Consider the following 27,691-nt stretch of genomic DNA (forward strand, 5'->3'; position numbering starts at 1 on the left):
AAAAGTGCACACAGCCAACACAAATCCAACGCTGTCTGTTTTGAAAAACTGTAAAAAGAACAAAAAGAAAATGACAACTATTTTGCAAGATATACCCAAATGGCGGTGCCATTGGAAAATACTAAAATACGGAGTCTTTCGATCTTCTCCGTCCCTTTGCTTTGGGGCCCTTCTCTTAAAAGATCTAAAAGGTCTAGAAACACTCGAAATGCTCCAATTAAATGACAATTTGATCTTTATTTGCATGTCCTTGCCCATATGGGCTAAATGCAGTAACGTTAGTTACGTCATAAAACGTTTCTGTAAAAAATCTTTACAGTGTCAGTGGGAGAGACAGAACAACTAAGGCTATGCTACACTATAAGTACATCTATCTAGTTTATTAAACTTGTTCTCAATAGCCTCCTTAGTATTTAAAAGTAGGCTCAAGTTGCGAGTCTGGCCTTTTTCTGATTGGTTTATTGAACCAATGGGGCTATACAATTGACTCGGAAGGACGTTTAACTACATTTTTTGCCACTCGACCATACCATGATGTATTAAATGCAACGAGACAGAATAAATAGTGCTGCCACAGGTTTAGTCTCACAGAACTGACTGAACATGCCATGGATTTTCGATCATTTTGAACTGTAACGTTACGGTTCAGTAACGTTAAATGTCCGACAGGGCAGTGCCATGGTTGGATCGACACGCTCAGTGGCTTTGCCAAGTGAAAGGTAAGTACAAAGCTGCATACCTGTGCAGCGGTCCAACTCCTATATCCTATCACTACGAACTAGTAGGACCCTAGTAGGCATAGGACCAATGACATTCTGAAGACAAACTCATGTAACGTTATATAAATTATAAGTCAGGGTTGAGATTGCGATTTGAATCGTCCTAGAGCTAGAGATCCCGATAGGAACCCTCTGTCGATTTCGTTGGTAACGTTACATGGTATGATACTATGAATGTATTAGGGCGGTTTTAAAATTTACTAAGCTCCTTGAAGTAAGTTGTAAGAGCAGTCCTGACTTCTAAGTACAAGTAACGTAAGGTTACCAGTTTACGTGCAGTACCAGTTTACGGTCACTTATGAGCGGGTGCAGACTTCGAGGTGAATTGCAAGAAAAAGAAAACTCTTGAGCACTGGAAAGCAGTAACGTTACGTCTATATGATCTATGTGTCTGTGTCTTATTTATCATAACGTTATAAAGCTAATAACCCTGAAATCAGCGATGTTGCCTGGGTTGACCATTGTATTGACTTGGTGCAGTCAGCGATGTTGCCTGGGTTGACTTGGTGCAGTTTAATTCAATTCTTATGAAATAAAGTCCTGGCTGTCTTTAATTTATGGGATATCTTTAAATTTACAGATATACAGACTCTGATCGGGATAGAATCGTCCGGATAGCGTAATAGAATGATAGGGTCAATAGAATTTCACAATTAAACCTTCTAGTGGCAACGAAGGCCGGGTCGTGACGTATTCACCTGTCGTCCTTCTGTCGACCTACTTTTTCTTCTACCAGTTGCTTTTGGCTCACGGCTGTTTTGCGACCTTTTTTCCGTATCTTTTGTGTTTTCTCTCTCTTCAGAAGACACGATTATCGAAAGCACCCTCCGTAGTTTGAATTGTTCGCTAAGGCTACAGCAACTAAATTTTATGGATGACATCCTCTTCAGACTGCAAAAATAGTGAGATAGGGCGAAAAAAAAACAAGATGGGTACAAAAAAACAAGATGGCTACATTTTCAACATAGACACCATAAACATTGTAACAAGAATTAAAGGGACAAAACATGGTATCACAGCCAAGAACTTGAAGAAGGAATTCATTCCTGTATTCAAGACATGTACTGGTGTAGTAAAAGTGACACTACAGTGTGGTAGACTGAGATCACTAACAAAGTTGGTAACTACACTCATGTCCATATTGGTGTCATTTTTACAACTATCCAGCTAGTTTCACTTCTACAACTACAGTCCTGGGTACCTCGCAAGTGTCACTTCTACAAGTAACAAGTTACAATCATTAGGTTACAACACAACATATTTGCTCATTTTTTTAATTTTTCGTCATGTTGACCGTCTCCAAAGAAGAAAAAAATTCTTGTTTTTTTTCTGAAATCAGGCGAAAATTAATGAGTGCGCGGATGTCATCCATAAGATTTACTTGCTGCGGCCTAACTTCTTCTTGTAGCGCAAGCCCACAGTCATGTTCATTCGTTCGTCAGTTACCTTCATTTATGACCGTCATTAATTTACTCACTCCTTTATTCAGTCGTTGTACCGTTCATTCACTCCCTCATTCGTTAGTTTCTTCATTCATTCGCCTATTCATTCCTTCGTTTGCTCATTCGCCAGAAGAAGAAGATCAGCCTTCACTGATTTTATGGCTAGCGGAGTGATACAGATACCGTAGCAGTGGTGCGGCAGTAGTGCGGCGGTCGAGGATTCCCGCGAATTTTTGACAGCTTGCTAGCAGGCGACCGTTCGTCTGCTGCTTGCCACGTTTCTCCTCTTCTCCCTCCCACAAATACAGACAAGCGGTTCTGAGATTTTGTAATGCTACAAGTCTTTTGATCAAGGCTAGACTCCGTTGATTTCTCACTGAACTCTTGAGAAGGGTAACGTTATATAAACGTTACTAGAAAGAAGGATAGTCACCGCTCATCATGGTTGCCAAGATGTCGTCTGCTACAGCTCGGTTCTTTGCCACGATTATTCTGTTTCCGGTAGTTCTGCTACATTTCAGAAGATGCCATGCTGCATGGAGGTATTTCGTATTTAATGCTACAAATCACTTCAATTAGTTACCTTTTACAGAATAAATTGAAGAAATAGTTTCTCTTTTTCCTTTGACTCAAAGTTTGAGCAATCCTACACTTTTGTGGGGAGGGGGGCGGCCAAGGGAAACCCTGGCACCAGTGACCAGTTTCTTTGTGAGGTCATCTCTGGAGTCTCTAGAGAAATACTAGTAGTAGACGTACAACAAGAACAACAACAACAAGAATTTCTGATATTGAAAAGCAGTTAAAGATCTGAATCTGTATACTGTACAGTATTCGACAGGTAAACACAATTGAAACGTCCAGGAAGTGTTAACGTGTTAACTGTTGGGTTGGCGGAAACGGCTGCCCGGTCGGTCGGCGGAAACCCCTGCCCGGTCCGGTGCGGAGGTTGGTTTGGGGGGTTTCGAGTATTGCATACAGCAAAGTAAGGTATCTAGTGCAGCTGTGCCTCTTTGCAACAGAAAGCATTAATATTGTAATCTCAATGTTAAACATTATCTCATCGTAGAATAAATGTATACAAAACCGTGTCGAAATTTTGGACGGGGTTTTGGTTGGAAAATGGCTGGTAGTATTCTGTATCTGAATTACGACGAGCGTAATCGTGTACATGCTGTAAATCCGATGGTAATTGCGGCCGTATTTACGGGGCGCTATCACGTGGAGAGCGGCCGGTAATATTAAGAATATTCATCTTTTGAATACCATGTAGACGGGATATTAATGAGGACATAATTAATTATTAATCTAACAGCCTGAAACTGCAATTCTTTGATTGATCACTATACTATATTCTCCCATGTCGGAAATGAAGAAACTCGCAGATAATAAAGATTTAACCAAGGATTTAACAAATGTGTTCGTGGTCAAAGCACTAAAAGTCAGCAGAATCCCATCCTGTCTCAGATCGGCAGAGCGGCTAGAGCCCAAATAACACGATGCAGCGATAAACAACGTGGCCATGGTCTGCTCGAGAAAATTTTTTAATCAGCAATTATATATTAATCTTCAACACGAATGACTCATACTCTGATCAATGCCCACATCTTATTTGTCTAAAGCTATTCCGAAGAGCAAGTACTGGTCAAGTAATCATAAAGTTTACTACTGTCCCCTATTAGAAGCGCCTCACACATATCTGCGTGTCTACACACGCTACGTATTTTGGGGTCAACGACCTAATGTGCGCCGCATGGAATGCCGAAAACCTCCGATGAATTACACAATCCAATCAATCCAACAAACAGTTTTCTTATTTCAGAGTATTTAAATATAAAACTTACTAGTGTTGGGGATAATATTTTCGCAAAAAGAAATCAAGGCGCTAATCAGTTCTTAGCCCATGGCTACTTCCCCTCAGCCAATGAGAAGCCCCCATTTTCTGTTGATATATCCACATAGTATGGTGCTACGAAAAAAAGTGTGCTGCTATTTCATGCAAATGAGGAAAAAAGTGTGATGATATCAAAAAACAGTGGTGATTTCAGCCTGAAAAGTATGGGTGATATACGCATGTGACCCGTTCTGACCAATCCTCGCTTACCTTTGAGACCTTCTTCTGGGACCAGAATAGTGTCATGTGATAACTGACCAATCCTATGCTTGATTTCTAATTGCCCAGAGGAATATGAGCAGACTTTCTGTCTCCAGGCACCTTGCCCGGAAAGGTCTTGACAAGATTAATGACCTTGTGTTGTTACAGGCTGACACTGTCTGTCACAGCTTTTCAAACAATAACAAGAAAGATTGTGGACTTTTAGGACAAAATAAAGTAACATTTTGTAAAGCTGATGAACTAGAAAAGCTTTGGGGAAGTATGCCATGGGCTAAGTTAGTTACCCCATGGCCTTCGTCTCGTTTTCTGTGTATATCACCAGTCCCGCCACCTCGGGGATCTCTAGTCTCCCCGAGGGCGAAGCCTCAGTGGGCGGGCCTGGTGATATACACAGAAACCTCGCCCCGCCCATGGGGTAACTATTACTTACGGTGAGGACACGCGGCTCATTATCGACCTTATAAGCGCTAATGAGCTGGCATCACCGAAATCTGGTGTTTACCGTAAACGTGTATAAGATCAAAATTACGCCGTTATTACGGTAGTTACGGTATTGTTTACGATGTTAGTGCTACTGTTCAACGTAAGGTCAGCCTACACGAGAAATGCACCTGAATTACTGTTGCGACAGCAAGCCATGTTGTTTACATTTGGTACACTCGAAACCCCCAAAACCAACCTTCGGACCGGACTGGGCAGCGGTTTCCGCCGACCGACCGGGCAGCCGTTTCCGCCAACCCGTTAACTGTTTTTATTTTAGGAAGAAGATACAAAGTGAACTTAATGATAAGTTGTTTTACATTTCTGCAGGTACTCCTGGACCAGTTCCCTGACTCCGACTGAAGGCTTCACCACCAGGAATCCTGTGTGTAATGGTTATTTTTCTTACTTGTTACCAGGGTTGTAGCCAGCTTTCGTCCTTTGACAGAATTTAATTGCAGCTGAGGACGGAAAAAAATTTTGCCCATTCTGTCCTCAGTCTGTGATGGACAAAAATCCGTAAAGTAAAAATGTAAAGATATAAAAAAACCTGAAACCCTTGTGTAACTCTTCACCAATTCAGATGCCATTAAATAACTTAAAGTCTATCAGCAAAATTTACACCTCACAATGCAGAAAATAGCATTTCCCGGGGTCTAGATTTAAAACTTTTTAGGGACCCTGGACCCCTCTAGAAACGTCACGCGGCACTTGATAGGATTTCCATTAAAAATCAAGGGGACGGAACATTATTTCAGGCTGGCTACAACCCTGCTTGTGACATCAAATTTGAACAAAAACAATGCACTCAAGGAGTTCTCATCAACCCTTGATGCACTCTAATGTAATTTGCTTTTTGAGAATTTCAGTACCAGAATATACTGCTAGGGGGCCCAAAATCACCAGGGGGAGGGGGGGTTAATAACCACCAACATACCCAAATTTATACAAATGGAACGAGGTTAATCATCTTCCCGGAGCAAGTAACCCTTTTTACCTTTAACATTAATAAAATTTTCCATCTAAAATTTCCACTGTCCTTCCTGTCACAAATGCATGGTTCTGAATTATATCATGCATGAATTGTAACATTCTTTCTTAGGATCTCCCATCGCCACTAAGATTAATAATAGTTGGGCATAGCTAGTTGGTGTAAAGTAGTAAGAGAGATAGAAATAAGGAAGGAAAACGATCACGCCACCCATGTTGGTTTATGTTGTATTTAGTTAGAATAACACCCCTGTGTTATGTTGGTTCGGTCCTAGAGTTAGTCCGACCACCGACTCCTACTCGTACTGTATCACCATGTTGGAATAAAGCTCCTCAATATAGTTGCATGCCCAAGAGTCGTTCCCTTATACGTTATAGCGATCCTTGTCCATACTGGCGTGGTGGCAGCGTCGGGTGTTTCAGAACCCACAAATCGCTCCGAAAAGTGCTTCGAAAACGCTGCAAATCAGTTCAAGGATTCGCACCTACAGCGTCCGGAGAGCACACCAAATTTACGCAACGACTCCTTCAAACCAGCCATGGCACTGTGGATTTCTTGACAGCTGGAAAGGCGATCTTCCAGTCCTAGCGATCCTTGTCCATACTGGCGCATGAAAGGTACAAAGCTTAAGGTATGTCAGAGTATGTGACCACTTTGACACTCAGAGAAGATATCATTGTCTCCCTCCTTTATGTCAGATCATGGTGGAACATCTTGAGACTGTGTCTGATCTCCAGTGGAAGGTAGAACCAGCTTGCCATGTCACACCAAAAGGGTAAGCCACCAGACTTAGCCATATTTGTCAAAACTTTATGTCTAGTGAGCAATGAAACAACTTTATTTCATTCATTTTAAGTTGTTAAGCATTTGTGTCTAGGGCTGCTCAACTAAAACTGCCCAGCTAACCATGGACACCAGCAAAAGGATTGAGCCTGCGGTCACTACAGAGGATGATAGTTGGTACTCAGGCTAGCCCAACTAACCTGTGGCTGTTACATGTACAAAGGGCCAGCCCTAATTTCCAGGCAGATTTGCCAGTGGCCTAAGATAGTTTCAAGTTTCAAAGCTGGCCAAGGAGTATAGCTGAGAAAGGGAGTCAGCCTGGAGTTTACTCTAGCCCTAGAGACAGTGACAAAGACAGTAATGTTACATCTGTACATACAACGATGACAACAAAACTGCTTAGCAGATAGCACACTTTTTCCATATAACATTGAGGTCCTTTTTAGGTGTAGCTGAGAAAGAAAGTATAGTGTAGTCTAGAAATACCTTGCATGAAAATTTCGATTTGCCAGTACTGCAAGAGTATTCTGTCTCAGTTTTCAATGGATCATACAGCATTTAAGTAATGAACAGAGCCTACCCGGTATATCACAACCAAAATGGTTTGTACCTAATTTTACCTATCACTAATCTCTTACACAGGTCACAGGGTGCTTCCATCCGGTGTAGCAGCCCGGGAAGGTACGCTGTCTATCCTGATGTGGCTGGGGTAAGTTACTAGTACATGTGCTTATTTGAATATTTGTCAAAGGTAGTTCGCCAGCCTTGTATCCAACCATATTATAGCTTCCGAGTCTTTTCTGTCCTCTCCACAAATACTATTTGCGGAGAGTACAGAAAAGACTCGGGAGCTATAGTACGGTCGGATACCAGGCTAGTAGGTTGCACCTATTAAACAGTAACAATATCAGTAAGTGGATAACAAAGTTCTTTGTACACAACCAGATGTTCTTCTTACCTATCTGGCATCCCAGTAAATGACAGTTGCTTTCACCAGGGTAACAATGACAGGCTCTACTAATCCCACTGCAGCTAGCTATTGTATATAGGTGTTGGTGTGTCTTCATTTGAAGAATACCATCTCGAAAGTGACTAATAATGTACTTATTGTTCATTCCACATTGGGCATATATTCCAATAACTTTTGTTTAAGGATCAATACAAATTTACAATAATAATATCGGTAATGTCATTTCATCACCTAGCATCCCATTTGTGACTGATTGTTCATAACTTTTGACTTCTTTAAACTCTTAAATTTTACAATTATTGCACCAGGTAAGTAGGGTAGGTAGTCAACGTACATATAAAATACAACACGGTGTATTCCGCATCACCCTCGGTCCCAGCCCGACCGCGGGTCGATTTACTCGAAGAGAGCCTGTGTGATACGCCTTTCAAACCTGTGCGATACGGAAGCGTACGGCCCGGTCCGGAACACCCGAACGCTTTCACGTCACAGGTATGACATAACGGGTTATACCACACTGTCAGGGTTGTGCCACCCCTTACGGGGTGACATAACTTATTTTGGTGCCAGGTCTCCCGTCCCAGTGAATGTTTGCACTACACAATACTTTTTTTAGGCAGGTGCTACAGATGACAACACACTCCATATGCAGGTGTTGGACAGTCCCAGCTGCTACAGGTGGTACTTGACACCTGTTAACAGGTGAGTTAGTGCACCTGTAGCATCTTTGTGCATTGAACTTCAACATATAGTTTCCATTCTTGTGAGTAAATACTGTCTGATAACTCACTGGAGCTAAAGTCTAGCTATTTGATTCTAGTGTCATTATAGATTTATATTTTGGTCTTGATGATACCCCACATAATTCATGTTGTTTAATACTTTTTAGGACAGTGTCATTGAACTATGTTATATTGCAAGGTTTGCTCTGTCATTTACTTGGGAAAGAGAGACCATTAAATGTATGGTTTCCTCTTTATCTTTCTTCAATAACTTGACTTACAAATGTAGCTCTTTTTGTTCAGGACGGCAGCTGTACCTGACTCCAGTGGTGAAACGGTAGGCTCTTTCAAAGTACTTTAAGTACACTGTACTTCTTTTTGAATGTCTCCACATGGTACTTGTTGATATTGGTGGTATCTCCCTAACTTAAACTTATCTGACGGAGTAGTATGCAGTATAAAGTTAGCCTGAGTATCATCCACTGTAATGACTGCTTGCTCAATACATTTGCTTGCTTGCTAAGCAAGGAAAAGACTTGAGCCAGCGGTAACTATGGAGGATGGCACTCAGGCATTTATAAAGTATAGTGGACTCCAGGAGTCTAACTGAGGGATAACTGTGGTACAATAGAAGTCGGTTAGCTGAGGAATGAGTATAAAGTTAGCCTGAGTATCATCCTCTGTAGTGACCGCTGGCTCTATACTTTTGCTTGCAAACCAAGGAAAAGACTTGAGCCAGCGGTAACTATGGAGGATGGCACTCAGGGTAGCATAAAGAAGAGTGGACTCCAGGAGTCTAACTGAGGGATAACTGCAGTCAAATAGATGTCGGTTAGCTGAGGAATGAGTCCACTCCACATGATGCTTAAACTTGACTCGTTATTGTGTTTCCACCAGTGGCTGCTCCATGTGTGGGTTGTAGATGACAGACATGCCAGCCTGAGGGAGCTGAACAACACGGCACAGGAGCCTTCTGAGGCAAGGATGTCTTCTGTCTTCAGCTATATAAATATGGATGCATGAATGAGAGAATGTATGTGTGGATGGATGGATGGACGGACGGACGGACGGAATTATTATTAAGGTGTCATATGTTTAAATGGCTATGCAAATATTAGCCTGAAGCAATACTAAAGTAGTTCATTGTAGTATAGATATTGTGACAGTTGTAGTTGCAATATAAATGTGATGTGGTGATAAAAGATGACCGTATCTTGAAACAATGTTCTTGTAAGTTATAGGTTGTTTTTACATGACATACGCACTTATATATAGTATTTACAGTTTTATCCTGCTTATTCATCATGACTTGCTTGTCTATCTCCAGGCCTTGAGCTATCATATCTAGATTAGAATACAATTAGAAAATTTCAAAAATATTTCTAGTATTCAGCCCAGTTGACTGAGCTGTCCTGGAGAAAGAAACAGCACCCTGAGGTCAGACAGCTGCACAGCTCGCATGTACAGCATGTGCTGTCCAAGGGGACAGCATACAACAGAAATAGCAGGTTGGTGTAAAAGATGTAAAAAAAGGATGTTCTTTACAAAATGAAGTACATGATATGGCACTACATTGTCCATAGCAAATGACTTTGTCCTCTCAAAACAAGTCTCAGTGAATCTATAAGTCTTAGTCTTTTCTATGTATAACATTTATTATGTGATTAATGACATTGTGTAATATGGGATGCATATTATTTGTTTGACAGACTCGTGATTTTTGCATAAGAGAAAAATATTGTAATAAATCATCTATTATGTTATGTTATGTTTGTAGATGGGCGGATACTATTACTAATAGATAATTAATGAATGAATGAAGACCTTTATTGCACATTTATGTACTAGATAGATGCACAGAGACAAAGACAGAAATAGAAGGAGAGAGACTCTAGTAGTCATTTATGACAATGTCAATGTTGCCCATAAACCCTGCAGCCTGTGGGAGATAGTTGTGGAGGTGGACAGCTCCGTGGAGCAGGCTCTGATGGTCTCAGGACGGGCTGTGCTGCTGGATAACTGTTTTGTAGGGTAGGTGTTCGCTGAAAAATTCAACTAAGATCGTCTTACTTAGCCTCTGCCATTGAAACGATACTCGGGAGACACAAACAAAACTTGTTACACTGTACACTAGCATGCTATAGGCTTTGTTGAACTTTCGGACTAAACTGTAGAACGAATGGTAGTTGTTTTTTTCTAAACAGCTTCTTTCTTTAATTTGCATCTTTCTGTCTTACTGTGCATATAACATATAACATCTGAGACAAATGGTATTCAAAAGGAACAAATCGTTGTTTTCAGAGTCACACAAGTGCTTTTGCACCAACCACAGTTCACTGACATCACCATGCCAAGCTCTGTAAGTATACGTATTTTAACATGTCTATGTAATGTATATAATGTTATATCTATTTACATTGTGATACTTCAGTAGCCAATTTGATCAAGCTTATAATGTTGTATGAACATCTGCATAGAATGCAAACTAATCTTTGTTGTTTAGTTAGTTACTCACTGTGAAATTTAGACTTTCCTTTCATCACAAAGGACTCAACATGTAACTTAGATACAATTTTTCAAGGTGTCCTTGAAAGGAAGTGTTGCTGCACCAGTCCTTGTACAGGTGAGTTTAGTTTTCACAGTGTTACATCTAATTTGTAAATTTGATATTACAAAAAATATATACACTTAATGCACTGTGACTACACGACATTTAAGACAGGAGAATGTTGACTGCATTTCTGCTTCACCTCCAACTTTTTTTTTTCAGAGCCCAGTCTCCTCAAGTGTTGCTCTCCTCATAACCAGGTGAACAGCTACTGTGCTAACTTACCAGCTGAGTCACTGTAACTTAAATGAATATCTATTTGGTTTGCAAAGACCTTCCTCTAGTGCAGATATGTAACTATCTATCTTTTGGCACAACTGTACTGTACTTCCATCTGTAAATTTGTAACATTATCCATCAACTAGTAGTGTAGGAAGAAGGAAATAAATAAATAAATGAAAGTTGCATTTACTACTACATGGTGCATGATATTATTTTTCTCTTCACAGCACAGAGGTTCTTTTTACACAAGACAGTTTCCTGACAACAGAAAAGTTAATCATTCCTGATGATGTTCTTCAGGTGAGTTTGTTTTAGTTTGTCTTTGTCACAGTACTAGATCATAACAATGTAGTTGAGATATCTATCTAGTAATAATCTCCAAGCAGATCCTACAGTGCCATAAGATAGTATCATAGCTGGCCAAGGAGTATAGCCGGCCAAAGGGAATCAAACGGGCTACGATGGGTTTGATACTATATTACGCCACCGTGGATCTGCTTTGAGATTATCTAGTAAGTCATCGTGTACCACGTTGAACAGTAAAACAAATTGGAATAACTTACTAGTACAAGGCACATTTCTTCATCTAACTTTCATTAGTATGATTATAAACCAAACTAAAAGGAAAATATGTAACTTTTACCTGAGGCCTGTAATTTCTGATCAGTGTTCAAATGTTTAACTGTTTCTCCACATTTTGCTCCCCAGTCTTGTAATGGTGAGGTCCAGGGAGCTGCCTTCACAGCGAGTCACCTGTATGTGATAGTCTGCAGCAGTCTGTGTCGGATGGCACAGAATGGGACATGGGAACGGGTCACGGTGCAAGGTATGGCAAGTCAAGCTCAATAGCTAGTATGCAAAAAGTTTCATTAAGTTTTTATCATACTTGACGGAGAGGAGTAAGCGGCCAGTGCCTGGCCTGAGCAATAGGCAGTAGGCAGTTTTATTGATACTTTATAAAGGAATATCATATCAGTCTTCATATCATTCTTTTATCGTACATCACATCACATCACATCACATCAGATCAGATCAATTGCTAATGCTATGTGTACACGGGGTAACCTACATGTATATCCATCGTTTTTAAAAACATGAGATATTTAGGAATCATCATTATCATATCATATTATTTAGAGATATCAAGTTGACAGACATGGTTTCAAACTACATTAATTTAGAAATATTATAGTTAATTCGTTGAACCACCCTCTGTCGACTTGACATCCCTTTTTTTAAGCAATGGATATAGGTTACCCTGCGTATGAAGGTGAACCTATGTTACACCAATCCTTAATGTATGCTGTAAAGTAGGACAAATGTGAGACATTTTCTCCCTGCATGTACAGGTGTGTCAGGAGGAATTGTAGGAGTAAAGGCAAGAGAAAGGCACAGTAGGCTAGGCAGAGCACAGGTAGCTATAGAGGGGCAGGATTGATTCAGCAGTTTGTTCAGAAGTTCAGTTACATTTAGTTTCATGTTGTGTATTACTAAGAATTTGGAATTTGCCTGTTTCACCTTTGAGTATGAAAACTGTTGACTGTTAGTTTTTGAAATGATTTTCATAGGGGATGAAACAATAACAGCAGTGATACACTTTTTTGATATCACCTCAACTTGGATTGTTACTGTCATTAGCTTTCAGTGAAGCCTGTGAGTACTCACCAAAGAAAGAGTTGTGTTACAACTGACTTAGTTCAACTTTCTCTCTTTTTCCTCCATGCTTGTTCATGTTTGCATTAAGCATCGAACGGTCCTGTTCTCTAAGTTACAAAAACCAAAATGGTCTTTTTTCTCTTGGAAATGGACAACAAATGCCTTGCAGTGTGGACCAAAGCATATCAGTTAAAAGTATTAGGCATTGCATCGTCCTGTTACCAGAATCACAAAAAATTCAATCAATCAATAAGCCCTTTTTGTTCTCTTGTAGATGGACGATGAATGCCTTGCAGTGTGGACCACCTCACAGCTCTTCCTGAAGTCATCCAGTAACAGTAGCATGGAGCTGACATCTTTACCAACTGCACAGCTGGGAGCTGGCGGCTATAACAATAACTCTGTAAGTCTAAATATTTGTAATATTACTGAGAATGGTACAATTTGAAGTGTATTTTTTTCTTCTTTAAATAGGTTTAGCAGTGAACTAGATAGAATGAGTGGCAGAAAAATATCAAGCCAAGAGGTAACGGGATACATTGGTTTTGAAGGCTTAAAGATTGTATACGGACAGGAAACAGTGCCATTGAGTGAGTTCCATTAGTTTGCCAGTTCAAGGACTGAAGTTGTTAAATGTTCTCTTTTGAAGGTGCCCATCTTGGATGTATCCTTCCCCTCGGATCCAGAGGAACTTGGTGTCTTGGTACAGGTCCTTACAGCTGAGGGTGAGAGTAAGGTATGCAAGCAATTTTGCTAAACAGCAAGAGAGTCTGAATTCTGACAGAGCAGCATATCACTGTCCTTAATTGTTCATAAAGTTTTTACTTCTGCATGAAGGGCTAGGTAGCTGTACAGTGTCACTTCTCTACAAGTTTTTAAGAAAATGCCAGTCTTTGCACAGGTACAGTCAAACCTGGTTACAGCAACCACACACAGGTGGTTGCTGAGGACAGGTGGTTGCTGAGGACAGGTTGGGGTTAAGTATGTAAGAATGGACAGGACTGTTCTATTGGTGTGCGTTGCGACTGGAGGTCAGGTTGCTTGCTCCAGGTGGTTGACCGACCAGGTTTAGCCGTAGAACAAACACAGAATGTAGTTTGGATATTACCACAAATTAAGGCTGTACATCCTGTATGAGCTGCTAGGCTTACCCATTGTTACAGTAAATTAAATGTATTGCTTTGTTTTTTTCCAGGTCCTGACCTTACTGTATGACCTGTCCACAACAGTTTGGAGCCTTCCTGAGTCCACAAGGGAACATAGCTCAGCAGGTGCTGATAATGAATTAACTTTTGTTTGCAAAAAACAACTTTAATATCATAAACTGTTACACCAATTGCTTATTTAATTTTTATTGACAGTTCATAATATGAAGATTTTACTTCACAAAACAACAGGTATTCAGTTTCTTGATTGGTGTTAGTAATTTTGTTGCTCCCATGCCATGTGTTCTCTTTCTCTCTCCCTCTCTTTCTCTCTCTCTCTCTCTTTCTCTCTCTCTCTCTCTCTCTCTTTCTCTCTCTCTCTCTCTCTCTCCAGATATAGGAATGCATCTGTTTTACAATTATTGATTCTACATCCTGTGATAAAAAAGTATGGAAACAATTATATATATCAAATGAAAGATGTTATCCAGTCTAGTTTATGACTGTTATGCTGACTGAATATTGATTGCTCTCACTTCTCCAGGCAACTTTTCCCTGCTGTACCTGGCTAGTGCCATGCCCGAGGCCTTAGTGTGGGACTCCATTTATGTTACTTACTTCTTCAGCAATGGTGAGTATACTGTATGCACATGTAGGGTATAATACATGTTTTAGATAATAATTTTTAAAAATTCTAGTCCACTCACATACAGTCATGCATAAGCAAACAACAGCAATAACAAGGGTAACATCTACAAACCATAGCATTTAGAATAGTACTAAGCAACCAGTAAATGCAAAGAAAAACCTTGGAATGGAAAAAAATGACCTCATCATGTTGGAGATGATATTTGCTAATTGCTGGATAAAATCTTTTCTTGGGCTTGAAACTGAAGAACTGTGTCCATGATTGTGTATCCCTCCCCTCCATGTTTAGGTACTTGGTATAAATTTAAGTATCAATTTAACAAGTATTGTGTTTTGTTGATATCAAAGGCTCAGGAACCCTACAAGTGTTGGAGGGCAACATGACCTCTGACCTGGTGGATGCAGCTATTGAGTCTATCCAGGAAATAACAGCAGGTGGATATGGACCTCCTTATCTTTTCTTCTTGTCAAGTGATGTCCAGTTTTATAACAATTGTTAGTCCTTCATGACGAAAGAATCCTCACAGGGATGTGACCTCATGTGGTTCCTGAAAACAAAACTTGAGACACATGCAGAGACGTCCACATTTTGTACCCTGGTGGTTTGTTGTTGGGATTGCTGGTGTTGCCATCCTGTGACGTCTTATCCTTGCAGCATTAATACTGTAAAAACTGAGGTAGCTTAGGACACGAGTGTCCTTTTTGCTGTTTTATCAGGAGCCATAGACTCTTGTCAGGACCAATTGATACAGCTTGAAAGCTTAGGAATAAACAATGTTTAGTGCTTAGGGTATGACACAAGCCATGTTCTTGCAGGTTGTCTTAAAATTTTCTTGTTGTTTCAGGCCCAAATGGAGACTTCGTGATACATCTGACATCCAACAAACTGTACTATGGCAGAGTTGACATGGAAAATGTTGTTGAGGTAACACTAAGTGAACTAGTCCCTGTACTCGTATTAAATGATCCTTTAAGTTTCAGCAATGTTGTGCACAATACTGAAAGACACACATGTTTAGCATTTATCCATATAATTATATTCAACCATAAGTACATTTTGTACAATGTCATGTATTTAAACTATTTTGAAATAAACAAACCCCACATTCTAGAGTAAAGGTAGTTTGTAAGTGTTTGTGTCTTAAAGTTAAAGACTGTTTATTCTGTGTGTTTGTGTGTGTGATATTTCAAGATACTGATCTAGTGTCCCTTGATATACATGACTTGTGTCTGATCAATCTGTGACTGTGGGTTAATACCTGTACTTATGGTTATCTAGACTCTGTTGGATGTTTATATTTCAATGAAGTGGGCTATTGTAGATTCTCCCTGCTAATGTTACTTTTGTCTCTATATCTTTTTCACCAGCTCTCCCCTGGTGAGCTGCCTGAAGCTGAGTTTGTGCTGTTCTTTGATACGCTGGGCAGATTACACAGGGTGAATTATGATAGGTATAACACCTTCCTCAGCTTAATGTTTTTTCCCTATGTCTAAGGTTATTTTAGGGGGGAAAAGGGTAACAAAACTGGAATATTATCATGAGTACAAACTTATTTAAGATAAAGAAAGAGGCTGCCTTGCCCCGGATTGTTTTCCTCCTACAGTACAGTACAGTGCTGCAATCCCTCCAGGAGTAAGAAATGTAAAAGATAATCCATCTCTGAACATAAAGATTGGTCAGAATTTGGAATCCTGGACCTTGTATAAGCTGTAAACTATAAGCAATACTGATGCTGAACAGCCACGGACTAGGTTTCTAGTTTTTACCTCCAAAGACGTACTAAATTGCACACTGTCTGTTTCAGCACTGCGAGTTCAGCCACCGCAAGGCTATTTCCTCTCCAAGCTGAGGTATACAGCAGCATGTACCCCACCACATCCTGCCCTGTAAGTAGATTTGTTATCGTGAGTGTCACTTGCAAATGTTACTGCAATTTGTGACGCATTGTTCTGTAAGGCGGCATCTCTCCTTGGTGCTGAAAGTGAAATCTGTTGTGCTCGAGCCTCGATATCAGCATATTGACAGTCACAGGGCACAGACATGATTCGTATAACTCATGAGGTATACAGCAGCATGTACCCCACCACTTCCTGCCCTGTAAGTAGGATTGTTATCGTGAGTGTCACTTGCAAATGTTACTGCAATTTGTGACGCATTGTTCTGTAAGGCGGCATCTCTCCTTGGTGCTGAAAGTGAAATCTGTTGTGCTTGAGCCTCGATATCAGCATATTGACAGTCACAGGGCACAGACATAATTCATATAACTCATGAGGTATACAGCAGCATGTACCCCACCACATCCTGCCCTGTTATCGTGAGTGTCACTTGCAAATGTTACTGCAATGTGTGACGCATGTTAGATTACTTAGATAAGAATAGCCTAGTCCCCCCCCCCCTCACAAATGAAACAGTCCAGTCTGGAATGGAGAGGCTCAGTACTGAATACACAGGTTGTTCTGTGTATGTGTGTGTCCGTGAGTTTACTTGTTGTATTTCCCTGAGTAAGGAGGGATTAGGACTCAGCTTAACAACGCATTGTTCTGTAAGGTGGCATCTGTCCTTGGTGCTGAAAGTGACATCTGTTGTGCTCGAGCCTCGATATCAGCATATTGACAGTCACAGGGCACAGACATAATTCATATAACTCATGAGGTATACAGCAGCTTGTACCCCACCACATCCTGCCCTGTAAGTAGGATTGTTATCTCGAGTGTCCCTTGCAAATGCTGCTGCAATGTGTGACGCATTGTTCTGTAAAGGTGCACGCTCACTGCACTTGCATTAAGCTTCCGTCACTGTGGGGTTCGAAAGATTTTTGTACTTTTTGTGTATTTTGTCGTCTTCCAAGTCATTTTTTATGTATTACGCAATATCTAAATAATGAAAAATTATCATATATCAATATCACAAAACAGTGACGCAGTGAACGAACCCCGCGGTGACGCAAGCTTAACGCAAGTGCAGTGAGAGTGCGCGTTAAGGCGGCATCTCTCCTTGGTGCTGAAAGTGACATCTGTTGTGCGTAAGCCCCAATATCAGCATATTTACAGCCATGGGGCACAGAAATATTTGCGTATAATTCATTGTTTGCAATTTTAGTACAATGAGATGTGAGAAATGTGCTAGCAAGTTGATTTTCTTTCATTTCGACCTCCCACAGACAGCATTGGTTTAGGAGTAGTTTGCTGATTAGAATCATTGTTCAGTGTACGCATTTTTTAGGCTCAAAATATGTACCATCTGCATATGCAGCCTGTTGTAAGATTTAAAGGATAGGGCCTCATCTTAGACCTATTCACTTCAACTTTGTCTGGGCAATTTGACAACTAGGGAAAAGAAAAAAAGAACAACTGACAAGTATGAATCTTTCTTGTTAGACACACATTGCATCAGGGCAGATAGATCCACTCAATGGTGTTTTCATACTTGTTGTCTTATTATCAGCTTTTGCCTTTAGTTTAAATGCTTAAAACACTGCATTGTTGTTTTGTCAGTTCTATAGATTTTCCCATGAGATGGATGTTGATGGTTACTATATAGATGTGGGGGAAGAATTGCAGGTATGTGTGTTATTTAGTTCATTTTCCTAGCTTGCATTCCTTTAGCTTTCTTTCATGCTTCTGGGTACGCATATTTTAGTATTATCTGAGCACTTAAGAATATTGTTATGGATGTCAAATTCCATTTGTATTGTCCTTTTTTCTGTCAGTAAAGCAAGCCCTTTGCAATAGCCACAGGCTAGTTGGGCAAGCAGCATGCACAGCCAAGCCAATAGATATGATACTGATAGATAATGAATCACCTGAGTAAGAAGCAATATGAAAAAAAATAGTGATTTATGTTAGATATACCTTTATTTGATGTAGCCCATCATAGAAGATTGTTACTTTCCATTTCACCCATCCATTTATGGTTAAACAGATCCCCATTTTGCAGTTGTTGCTGATGCTAGATTGTAGTGAACGAGTTCTGGTTTCTCAGATGCCTGCCTGAGGCTGTGGCTTGATGCGAAGGCACGAGATCGTGAAGCGGGTGGTCCGGCTTTAACACGTCCTTAATGTTAGATTGTAATGAAAAATCCTTTTGTCTCATGCACGCGCGCGCACAGATATGGGCCTCGCTATTGTACCCAAATGGCTCACAGAACAGCGTTGAAGTGCTAGTGAGAGATGGGCACCTACTGCAACAGAACTTCAGCTCTGAGATACATCCCTCCAGTCTCTACACATCAGAGAACATGGCAAGAAACAAAGTTGTTCTCTCTTTTGTTGCTGGTTGTCAGTTCTTGTTGACAACGAACAGTGTGCAGTGTAATAAAATTTGTGCCCGTGAATAGTGAATTGCCCTAAGGAAGGTGACAGACGGTCACCAAAACATAGATTTAAAAAAATTAAAGCAATGGTTGTGTAAAAAAAAGTCTCTTCATTCAATAAAATTTGCGGCTTAGCTTTTTTTTATAAGAAAACAGCAAAATTGGTCAGCATATTGTTCTTTAAAGGACACTACCATTTTTTAAGTGTCTTCCTATTAATACTGTGTAGTTTTATTTAATGTATATAGCTTCCAATTGCATCAAGGCTTACAGATAAGTGCAAAAAAGTGACTGTAGTTTTAGACTGTAATATGGCTCACTTAATTATTGTGGTTTATTTGTTCCAGACCATGTACTTCTCCAGCAATGTGACTTTTGATATGCTGCAGGCTGAAAAGACTGGAAGGTATGTCTAATTATCTTGAACAACTAATATTTATACAGTGGTATTATCATATGTGATAGAACATGTCAGATATTTTATAAGTCATGCTCCTTTAACAGTTTAAATTTTGTAGTTTTACATCTCATTTAGTTAGAAAATAACTTTACAAAATCCTGAATTTATTTGCATTGGCTTGAATTAACAGGAAACAATGTTAAAATATTATTCTTTTATGGATGATAGCGGCTCTAAGACCACAGGTGTTGTGACAGTTGAAGTCAGGCCAAAACAGACATCCTATGCCTGCCGGGGACCTGTTAATATGGTGAGTGTAGTCCATATACCTTGTGTACTAAGGGGATTTTTAAAAGAGGTGTTTCCAGGATATTACATGACTCCTTTCTATTAATCCATGCTTTGTGTAGTACCCGGTATGTATAAACTTGGTAGCATGTAGTAGTTTGTATTTGCTGTATGTATTTGTGTAATTAGTATGAATTTGGTGACGTCTCTAGGAGGGAAAAGGTTTATACTATTCTAGACAAGTAGAATAAGATTAAAACAAGACTACATTTTGTAAGTGTGGCATGGGAACTAAAGTCACGAATGCACTTACCCAAGAATAAGAGCTTTGTTATGTATCAATGGGGCTATTTCAAAGCAATGCCATTACAGTCAGGTACCAGAGTGACAGCAATTGATGTCAAATACAGTATACTTTTTTTTTACATTTTCTTGTTAATTGTCTTATTTACAGGTGACATCAATTTTTGTGGGATGTCCTCCTGATCGTCACATAAGGGTTAGAAGGTACCAGCTTTTACTTACAACAGTTCAACATTCATAGTTCAGTTTATTGCTGTAAATAGCTTCAATTGTTATAAGATTTGTCACTTGTCACATCAACTAAGCAATATTGTAACATAATATTCCTCCTTGCTTCATAATTCCTTTAACTGATTGACACATTTTATTTTGTTTGAAGTCTTAACTTTTGTTCTCCCAACGCACATTTAGACCCTCTGGATCAGAAGAGTGCAGTTCTTACCAGAACTACATCTACACCTTGTGAGTCCTAAATGTGTTTTGCATAATACGTTTTTAGTTTGCAGTGCAGGAAATCTGTTCTTTAAACATACCTTAAAGCATGTTTTAAGATAGTGTTTTTTCATACCTTCAAATTTGCGTGCAAAATAAAATACAGGCAGAAGTATTTTCCATGTACACATGCAAATCTTGAAAACAATGTACAAATTGCATGTTTTAAGCCCTTAAGTATTGGATTACAGTATAAAGGTTTCACAATATGCAATTGTTCCATTCTGTAGGGAGATTCCTTTAGGTACATCATGTTTCTTACCTTTTCAGGTCACCAAATATGTATGATCCAACATACAGAGGGGAAGGTTGCCAGGGCTGTACAGAGAATTCAACGGTCTATTGCAGTTTCTGTCTTTGTTTGATGAGTATACAAATTAAGTTACATGCTGTGTAATCTTGTCCCTTAAATCTGGTGCAGTTCCTGCATGTTCTGCTAGATGGTATCAACTGTATAGAAATGCAAACCCACACATGCAAATGCACTTCGAGTCATAGTATTACAAATATAAAAGGGAATTAATATGTTATTCTTCATTATGTATAAGATTAGGTAGTAATCCATTGAAAGTTTTTGTTCCTTTTCTTCTAAATGAGTCAGTATCAGTGTACAATTATACACACTATCATTGCATAAGATTGTCAGGATTTTGATTTTCTTTTTGATACACATGTATTTCATATTGACGGCTGATAACAAGGACAGTACATGTACATGTATATAATGGCCTTGCTGATAGCAAAGAGGTTTTGTCATGATAAATCCTCCTTGCTGATAGTGATACAAATGTACATAAGTGCCTGCACAGGTTCTCAATCCTGGTATTCTTCATGGCAACAACTGTCGTTTTTGTTGAGAAAACATCAGACTATGTTTCATTTCAGGAGGTGACCTATGACCTGGACAACCTAGGTTGCCCAATCGATGTGTTCTACTCTGACCGCTTCCGGCCAACTGTAGACCTGTATGTCCCAAACTCCTAACTTTACTCTTGATGGATCTTGATGTTATAGAGATTATAGATATTAATCTGTGAAGTCAAAGCAGAACCTCTACTAGAAGTATTCAAGAGTTTTACCAGTCCAGCCACCGGCATAGGATGCTGTATTTTAAACATTTTTTCTGCTTCTTCAGAGAGTTTGCATTGACTACAGGACTATTACTAGTAGCTAATGATATAAAAAAATATGACGTTGAATTTTTATTTCCTGAATGACACTCACTCCTACTCATACTCAACTGTTGTCTCTGTGTTCTAACTTGTTTTATTGCATGAAATTTTCTGATGAACAAAGAAGATTATTTTTTGTTATAGCTTTATTTGACTCACTGATGATGTGGTGGTGGCTGTCACCTGTTTAACACTAGCTAGTCTTGATGTCCCTCAGTTATGACGGAGACCAGTTTGTACGGGAGGTGACGGAGGACTACTTTGTGTGGGAGGCTCACGGCAGGACAGGATATGGCTACAACGCAACCATGCAGCAGGTAAGTGAACTGCAGTGTACATGTTGTAAGGTTTGTGAGTTCATGGTGTTGACAACCTCAAGTCAGCTGTACACACGTATTGAAGCCTACACTCATGTTTTTGCCTGAGTACAACTAACGTGGTTGTGGACTGAGTGGTCATGCTCCCATGGCAAAAACTTTTAAAGTAGAGTTTTTATCGTCCCTATTTTTACCCAGCTGATTTGCATTCATGATTTGCTGACATCAGAAAGCACAAGTTGCGCTGTGCGACAAATTGCTTTAGGCCAATTGGCTTAAGGGCATACCTGTTTCTAGAAATGTGGCTTCTTTAATGACACTGTTTCAAGATTTTTGGATTTTCTTGAAGACAGAACCAACACTGCTTACACTGCCCATCGCAGAGGACTGCCACCCCTCTATACTGGTTGCATGCAACATATAGGGTTAAAATCTTTGACATCTAATTTCAAAATTTAATTCAGCAACATGAATGTGCTATGTACTAGTAGTAGCATGCATACTCCTGTGGTTAGCTGCCCTGCCTCTGGAACTGAAAGCCATGAATTCGATTCTGTGTTGCTCATCCGTCATGCTACCAGAAAGTGTTGTAGTCCTGTTTATTGTGCTTGTCAAAAAGCACTTGGTGAATTTCATGTATGCGTATTTATGTGCGGGAGGGCAGCCTCTAAAGGTGCATTTTGCACCTGTTTTGCCCTCCTTTCCCCCCTATGATAAATCCAAATAAAGAAGTAAAGTGCTATCAAGAACTTTGTGGGGTGATTGACCTCCTTTATCCTAAACCACACAGGAAATTACCAGCAGATCCATGGTCCTATAATTGCATTGAAAATTTGCAAGGCCAAATGTCAAGTATTACTGTCCACCGAGAGTCGGAAGATGTTCACTTGTAGATAAATTCAGAAAGATGTAATTGGTGCAGGTGAGTTATGTATGTGGATATTTCTCTTGACAGCTGAGTACTTTGAGTCCTTAAGGGCTCTTGTACTTACTTAGATGTGCATAACAGTGTTTTCTTTGCAGGCCATGTTTTAAGCTTTTAGCATCATAGATGTACTAGCAAGTGAGTTACCTTTACCTCATATCAACAAATTAGTATCGTCACTCTTAGAATATCTTTTAAACCCAGAATTGACTTGTTTAGAAACCCATTTTTACTTCAAATTGTATCAGAATGACTTCAAGCAGCAGTAAGAGTTAGATATACAGGATTCATGTTGTTTGCTACATAGTATTACCTCCAAAGCTGGTGTGTTATGCAAAATGGTGATTACTTTAATTGTTAGTTGGCCAACTCAGACCTCTTTCCTGTGTGTGTTTTCGTTGTTGATGATAAGTACAGTTTACTAATTCCTCAGGATTTTGCACCTCAGTCATCCCTCAGTAAGACATCTGGAACTACATAGTTGCCGTTTAGAACTTTTATTCAGCCTGTTACCCAAGTTACATGCACCTGGGCAGTTATATGCACTGAGAAGGTATATAAAGTCAAGTCAAGTCATAAGTGCCAACTTTGTGTCAATAAGCCTCTAGCTGCCACAGAAGATGTTGTGTGCAAAGAAACTTTTGCAAGAGGATGATAATTGCATTAAAAAATTATATGTATGTAACGGTAACTGCACACACAAGAACTGTAATCACTTGGCTTCTAGATCCTCTAGAACGACTTAAGCAAAAAGATTGATTTTTATTGGTCGGTAAGGTGATAAAAGCTTGGGAAGTTTTGCAGATTTTAAGGAAAAGTTTGTTTCTTTTGGAATTGTAATGTGAACAGTGACAAATGAAATGTAGTTCATCTTCCACTGCTTTCCCTGAACAGTATTTTTAATACAATACATGTTCTCTCGTCAACGGACAGTTTGTTGCTTATGTCTCCTCTCCAGGCTGGCTGTGTCTGTGAGGCTCAGACGTTAGCTGGGATGCTGACCGCTGGAAATGTGAGCAGTCCTGGTGAGGCATGGAGCCCTCAGGTGAGCAAACATGGCTCTGAGCTTCTCTGATTAGGATGTAGTAAAAAAATGTTTGCGGTGGTTGTGAAGTTCGCTGTAAGACTGCCTCGCAAAAACCACAAACATAAAACCACCGCGAAAAATTCTGCATTTACAGTATTGAGTGCTGTTATTCATTCCAGAGCATTCTTGAAAAGATCTGTCCTTTCATTTTCAAGAAGCGACTTGACTTCACGGATGACATCCGCTCACTTTGTTGTCTCCAAACAGAAGATATCTGTCTCCGTATGACAGGGATATGGAACAGAGGTGCTCGCATCTATGACAAATCGCTAGCAGTTGCTGCCGCTGTGAGCCTCTAATAAAACTATTGGGAAATGACAAATTTAGTCACATTATCTTGAGACAATCTAAAGTTAAGCACAATGTTGCAGTATGTCTTACAAGGAAATCAGTAAATCATTTTGCTTTTTTACAATTATATTTTGGAGTTTTTAAAGGATGTCATCTGCAAAGTTATGTTTACTAAAACTACATGTAACCAGTAAGATCTGTAAAGTGAGGTGTTTATTTATTGAAGGCCCTTGGAATTGATATTTGTCATCAGGTTACCCTCCCTGATGACTTAAGGTTGTTAGCTCTGTTTTTCAACTGTTACAATCAGCGAGAGTTTTACATAAAATAATCTATCTGGAAGAGGGACACAGACAGTATCATGGCTCGAAATGGTAATCTGCAACCCTCAATTTGTCAAAAAGTACTTGTGTAAGAAGAAAACATTTACCAGCCTTGTAATATCCCATGAAGGACGCATATTTGAGGAGAGCCGCACGTCAAGCACGTTTAAGAACCCACCTCACTTATCAAAAAGAGAAGGGGTCCTTCCCGATGTGAGTGGTTCATAACCTGCAGTCCTTTGGCCATATGCATAGGGGCCATTGCTGTCGTAGGCAGCCGCTCCAGTCTCTTGCGACAGTCGTATTGAGGTTACCTGAGTTAGTGCTGAATCTCAGCCTATTGTATTTAGTTCCTCAAAATTCACCCCCCCCCCCCAACAATCATTATGATGACATAGCTATAGTTACAATCCTTTTTGTTTTTGTTTATTTCAGAATTACCAGCCCTGCTCCACACCATGTGACCCCCCAGGCAGTTTGTCGGGGCAGCTTGAGGTGCTGAGCAGCTCGGGCGTGTCCGCCCTCACGTTTGGGTCCAGCAAAGGCATCTTCGTGTTTCACCTGAAGGTGCTGGACCCAGAGTGCAGGTACTTTATAGCATTGATTACTGTAAATGTATTCGCGGGGATTTATTTTGCGGTAGCGGGAAAAAGGACTTTGCGCGGTGGTTTTAATTTTGCGGTAGCACCATGCACTGTAGTCTCTAACTGCCATGGAAAAATGTTCGCGGTGGTTTTAAGTTCGCTGTGAAGAGGCCACCGCGAAAATCGTGAACATTAAACCGCCGCAAAAATTTCGGCATTTACAGTATATGGGAAGAAGGAATTAGCAATAAGGGAATCTCTACTTTAATACCTGAACTTCACAGATGTTTAAAGAATACATCATCATTAGTCTGTTATTGTAGTAGAGCAGGCGAATGCAAGCTTCCTCCATTTCGGAGGTGCTGGACATCTATAGAGTGTAGGTACTTTATAACATATATAGATTAAGGGAGGAAGGAATTAGCAATAAGGGAATCTCTGGTTACCTGGACTTCATAGATATACGTATCTGTAAAGTACTTCATGCTTGATAAGGTATCATCGGGGTACAGTGCAGGTTATTAGATAATGGTTAAGATTCCCATCCAATTCTATGAAAGCACAGCCACAGAGCAAAATAAAAGTCTTAGAGTGAGACATGCTATGGTCTTATCTTCTTCAAGAAAGTTATGGAATCAGTTGTGCCATTATGTGGGTCTGTATGTAGGTCAAGAGCATAACCTGAGAACCCGGTGGATGGATTTTCATAATATTTGGTGTTTTTGTTTCCAGTTACTGCATCTTACAGACCCAGTTTGCAGTCCGAGTGTACGGCTCACCCAGTGAGTCACTGGAGTTGTACGTGTATCTCGCGGTGCTAGCCTTCATAGTGGGCACGGTGATCATTCTCATCTTGACCTATTATATGTACTACAAGCTGATGGCTAAGGAGCATGAAAAGGTCCTTCAGGAATGGACCAGTAAAGAAGACGAGGAGGACCAAGATGGCAAGGAGGATGGAGAGGAAATGGAGAAGGAGGAGGAGAAAGAAGAAATGTAACATGTGAAAGTTTGGTGGGTGTTCTCTGTTCATTGTCAGTTTTAATCCTCACCAGCCTATACTAGCTTTGTATACCCGTCCTATTTTAGCTCCAGTTTTGCTCCTGTGCTTGCTTCTCTTGTGCTTGCAGAGTAGTCTGGTCCCTTTCCTATTGAAAATTTTGGTTCTCGCATCCTGCACCATTTCTAGAATCAAAACCTTCTTAGAAGTTGGATAAAGGGGACAAACGTCCAAATAGCAGACTAGACTGATTGTTGGGGGAAATGTGCCTTGCTATATTTAAGAACCTGTCCTGCTAATTCATTTATAATGCGTAGGTCGCATGATTAAATTCCAGCCTTGATTTTAATTAATTAGAGCATTTACCATAAATGCGGGACACAGGGTTGCTTCAAGTGTTTGCCTAATCAATGACACTTCGGAGAGTTTATAACAAGAGCACTGTCTTTGTTTGACCCCCCAACTTAGTTGGAGGTAATTTGAATGGGGAAGTTGAAACTGCAGAAACTTGCTAAACTTAGGTTGATTGCACTGGGAAATAGCAACTAATCAAGCATAGCTGCAACATGTTGCTGTTTTAGATTCTGTGTTTAGAGTTGGAACTAAAAGTTCCATGTTGAAGGATGTATGCACTTGATTGTGATAGCAATGAATCTTACAAAAAGTTGTTTGTTCAATCTGTTCTCACATTCTGTTCCCATGTAGATATGACATACAGTACAGATGAAGTAACATTGCTGTTACAGCAAACATGAAATAAAGTACATGTACATTGCATGAAATAAGATCTTTAATATACATAAATACAACTGGTTTACATTACATAACATTCATTTTAGTGTTATATTTACAGAGATATGTTGGCATATACATTAAGGATCTCTGATTTGCTATTATCATAAACGTTGTAAGACAGGCCTGGTGAATATCTCATCAGTGAAATGTGAACAACTGCAAGTACATATTTGTTGTCTTTTAATTGAAAGACATATTCATTCAAATATATGAGTGCACCACATTTATAATTACACCATTCCAAACCAAGGTTAGCATTGCACAGTAGTTTGCATGTTATAAGTCTATGTTAATTATACTGAATATCTTTGCAAGAAGTATCTTGACCTAATTACAAGGAAAGTATAACAGGCAGTTCTCATTTACACACAGGCAACAAATAGGATAAGTTACTGGTTACACCAGACCAGTGGCAAGTGGTCAAGTCGTTTCTCCATGTTTCCCTGGCAAGGGGAGATTTAAGAAAAGAAAAAAAAACACCTGCTTGGACAAAAGTCTGTAACTGTTATCTGTAAGCAGGTGCAGTAGTTGGTCTGTATTTCCTGCTCTTGTCGTCTGGCCTTGTGGGCTGCTGTCGGTTGTTGGGCGATGCAATCTTTGCCGGCTGGTGACTTTGCCTTGACATCAGTCGCGGGGCGGAGTTCACTGCAGATACCTGTGTGTGCCAGAGTTTTTTTGAATGTGGGTTTTGCCTAGTGTAATGCTTTCTGATGTACACAAATTCTTACAATGCCTTTAGGCTTATCACCATTACATCTTCGATTATTCAAGGCAGATAAACTATATATAACATAACACTTTATTGCTTGAGAGAGTGGGAGCATTTTATCACTGTATTTGTG

The 27,691-nt window shown here is 39.8% G+C and overlaps 2 protein-coding genes across 4 annotated transcripts in view; one reads left to right on the top strand and one right to left on the bottom strand.

Annotated features, from left to right (window-relative positions):
* Positions 1-2,319: 2,319 nt before the first annotated feature.
* On the top strand, positions 2,320-27,320 carry LOC118413140 (cation channel sperm-associated protein subunit epsilon-like). Its single transcript, XM_035816318.1, has 36 exons — positions 2,320-2,763; positions 5,145-5,199; positions 6,504-6,580; positions 7,231-7,297; positions 8,175-8,260; positions 8,584-8,617; positions 9,178-9,258; positions 9,667-9,788; positions 10,219-10,311; positions 10,582-10,639; positions 10,862-10,903; positions 11,051-11,088; positions 11,338-11,410; positions 11,819-11,936; positions 12,460-12,524; positions 13,041-13,169; positions 13,416-13,502; positions 13,962-14,037; positions 14,456-14,542; positions 14,908-14,994; positions 15,405-15,484; positions 15,928-16,010; positions 16,365-16,410; positions 16,622-16,657; positions 18,055-18,120; positions 18,669-18,800; positions 19,220-19,278; positions 19,501-19,582; positions 20,015-20,067; positions 20,275-20,325; positions 20,626-20,692; positions 21,241-21,320; positions 21,745-21,844; positions 23,728-23,814; positions 24,906-25,057; positions 25,787-27,320. The coding sequence occupies exons 1-36, from the start codon at positions 2,663-2,665 to the stop codon at positions 26,052-26,054; spliced, it is 3,018 nt and encodes a 1,005-aa protein (XP_035672211.1). The 5' UTR covers positions 2,320-2,662; the 3' UTR covers positions 26,055-27,320.
* LOC118413998 overlaps positions 26,827-27,691 on the bottom strand; it is a 28,283-nt gene continuing 27,418 nt past the window's right edge. For all 3 annotated transcript variants that reach the window (XM_035817700.1, XM_035817699.1, XM_035817698.1), the window contains one exon: positions 26,827-27,504. In XM_035817700.1, coding sequence (XP_035673593.1) covers positions 27,355-27,504 — 150 coding nt within the window. In that variant the 3' untranslated portion in view covers positions 26,827-27,354. The remainder of the gene's footprint in view (positions 27,505-27,691) is intronic.

This window comes from Branchiostoma floridae, chromosome 4 (assembly GCF_000003815.2).
Source record: "Branchiostoma floridae strain S238N-H82 chromosome 4, Bfl_VNyyK, whole genome shotgun sequence".
In the NCBI taxonomy this organism is placed as follows: domain Eukaryota; kingdom Metazoa; phylum Chordata; class Leptocardii; order Amphioxiformes; family Branchiostomatidae; genus Branchiostoma; species Branchiostoma floridae.